The sequence below is a fragment of the Heterocephalus glaber genome, unplaced genomic scaffold (genome assembly GCF_053883595.1).
Source record: "Heterocephalus glaber isolate CG9 unplaced genomic scaffold, H.glaber_assembly_v1.0 deba00001504, whole genome shotgun sequence".
Classification (NCBI taxonomy): Eukaryota; Metazoa; Chordata; class Mammalia; order Rodentia; family Bathyergidae; genus Heterocephalus; species Heterocephalus glaber.
Window position 1 is genome coordinate 34,581,107 of NW_028258324.1, and position 2,628 is coordinate 34,583,734.

The 2,628-nt window shown below is 37.6% G+C and overlaps 1 protein-coding gene across 1 annotated transcript; it reads right to left on the reverse strand.

Annotated features, from left to right (window-relative positions):
• Positions 1-666: 666 nt before the first annotated feature.
• LOC101724690 (large ribosomal subunit protein eL39-like) lies at positions 667-918 on the reverse strand. Its single transcript, XM_004834510.4, has one exon. It carries the CDS (start codon positions 916-918, stop codon positions 733-735), a length of 186 nt encoding a protein of 61 aa, XP_004834567.3. The 3' UTR covers positions 667-732.
• Positions 919-2,628: the final 1,710 nt, after the last annotated feature.

The following is a 2,628-nucleotide window of genomic DNA, read 5'->3' on the forward strand; positions in this document are numbered from 1 at the left end:
TCAATGGTAGAGTACCCCTAGGTTAGAATGTTCTTTTAAAAAAGCATATAGATATAAAATGGCAGAGGCAGTATATAAACAAGATTTATTTCTTACTTTCTGCTGTCTAAAATTTGTTGCTTTATCATTTACTTCTTTACAGAAATGATGTGCATATGACACTTAGGCATCATTTGGTGACTTACTAAAAGTAACTACATTGTGCCATATTGTGCTATGTTGATTTGCTGAGCCATGCTGCTTTAGCATGGGCAATAATAAAGAAGGGTCAGACAGTCTGGAGAGAAGGAGTGTTGTCTGACTGTGTGCTTGGCAGTTTGTAAGTGGTGAACAACCTGAACCTTGTTATGAATTACAGGCTCTTGTGAAGTCTGTTTAAAAGGGTGAGGGGAGGTGGTAGCATAGAGTGCTATCAAGTATTTGGAGGATGGCATAGGGTATGAAATATATTTTTGCTATGACAGTTCTTCTGATAGGTGTAACTTTGTCTTAATTGGTATCTTTTTTTCAGTAGATTCTGTTTAGTTCACCTTTCTTTCTTTTTTTTAAAGGTTTCAAAACATTTATTGTTGACTCAGTGTGATCACAGAACAAGATTCCTGATTAAGCACATTCAACTGTCCAGCCAATCATATTTAAGCTTGATATGGTAATGTAATCTCGACCATGATAAAGAATGTATCATTTTGTGACTCCGGGGAGAGAAATATGCTGCATCTCATGTTCAATTCTTTACAGTCCCAGCTTGGTCCTCCTCCAGTGTCTCCTCTTGGAGTTGTACCTGATTTTATCACCAGTCTTCATCTGAATCCATTGAGGAATGGGATGATTCTGCTTTTGCTTCTTGGCCAGGAATCGCTTGATTCTGAAAGTCTTGTGAGAAGACATGGTTAGGCTCGGAGGCAAGCGCATGCACATGATGGCATATAGAAGCAGGAGAGGACCTAGTTCACCTTTCTTATGTGCTCTAAAGAAATTGTGAAAAGATGTTCTGAAAGCGGGGGTGGGTGGGTGGGATGTCAGTACAGAATTTCCAGTGAGTAATAAATACCTTTGTGGTATTTAACTTGCTGTGTTCATTGGCATAATGGGTATGATTTGTTGAGATTGGGTTTTATTTAGAATCTCTGAGAAAGCACTGATGTCATAGCTTTACATTACTGTGGAGGAAGGACAGGGGAATATTTACAGGAAGCCATTAAACACTTCAACTGCTAGCAACTTTTTAAAAAGGTGACTTAAACTATCAACAATCACAAAATTGGTAGGGCCACCCCACTGCCAGTTGCTTCATTTGTAGGTAAGTGCTGCTCTGTCAGAAAGCTGGACCGACCTAAATGCAAATGTATACTTTATACCCAATTTGCATCTTGATTTTCTAACAACAGAATGATGTTAGAACCACACATATGAAATGTTAGCAACCAATAGCAGTTGGTGGTATTTTCTTCATTGGCTAACATTTACTGGTTGTTTTGGACTGACACCTATGTGTAAGCTGTGTGAGTTTTGCACTATTTAAGGAACAATTCAGAACAGTTTACAAAGATTAAAGCTGTCTAAATGTTTGTGTCTGTATTTTCCTTAGGATGTTAATGATCAGATTCTACCTCATTCCTTTTAAAAAACTGCTCAAGTTTCTCTTAGAATTAATTTCTCTGTCCTCTACGTATTTCATGCCAGTTTTTTAAAAAAACTACTTTATTAGAGAATAAAAATTAGAATCAACAAAATCAAAAGTTGATTTTTCACAAACTTCAACAGATTAACATACCTTTAGCTGGACTGAAAAAGACAAAAAGATACAAATGAAATCACAAAAGGAAGTGAATACATTGCTACCTACTTTACAAAAATAAAAGTATTATGAGAATGTTGAGAACAATTATAGGCCACCAAATTACATGAACTACAGGAAATAGACAAATTCCTAAAAACACATAATTTACCAAAATTGACCATAAAAAATTTAAAGTTTTAACAGACCTATAAAAATAAAAAGATTGCATTAGTAATCAAAAACCCCCCAGCAAAGAAAAGTCCAGGACCAGTTGTTTTCGCTGGTGAATTCTACCAAGTATTTAAAGAAAATTGACAGCAATCTTTCTCAGACCAAGCCCCCCCGCCCCCCCAAAAAAGGTGTCATAGCTTGTGTATAGATGTCACTCCAAAGTCTCATGCACTCACAGTTGGGGCTTTTGGAAATGACTGGATTATGGGTGTGTGACACTGGATCATGCGTGTGTGATACTGCATTAGTTCAATGATTGGTCTAGCATACTTCTGGGTGTGAGGGATGAATTTACTGAAGAGGGAAGACTCACCCTGGGTCCGCATGGCCCTAACCAATAGGCTTGCAGCCTCAATGGAAAAAAAGGGAAATAACAAAGGCTTACTGCTTTCTGCCTGCCCTGCCATGAATTGTTTCTGCTCTACCATGCCCTTCTGCCATCCTTCCCTACCTTGGAGCCAGCTGACTATAGACTGAGACTTCTACAAACTGTGAGCTAAAGTAAACCTTCCTTTAACTTGTGGGTGTTGGATATTTTGTCCCAGCAATGAGAAAGTATCTTAAAATGGAAGGTGAGAATTTTTTTTTCCTCTTTTACTTGGCTTTTTTTCTTCTTA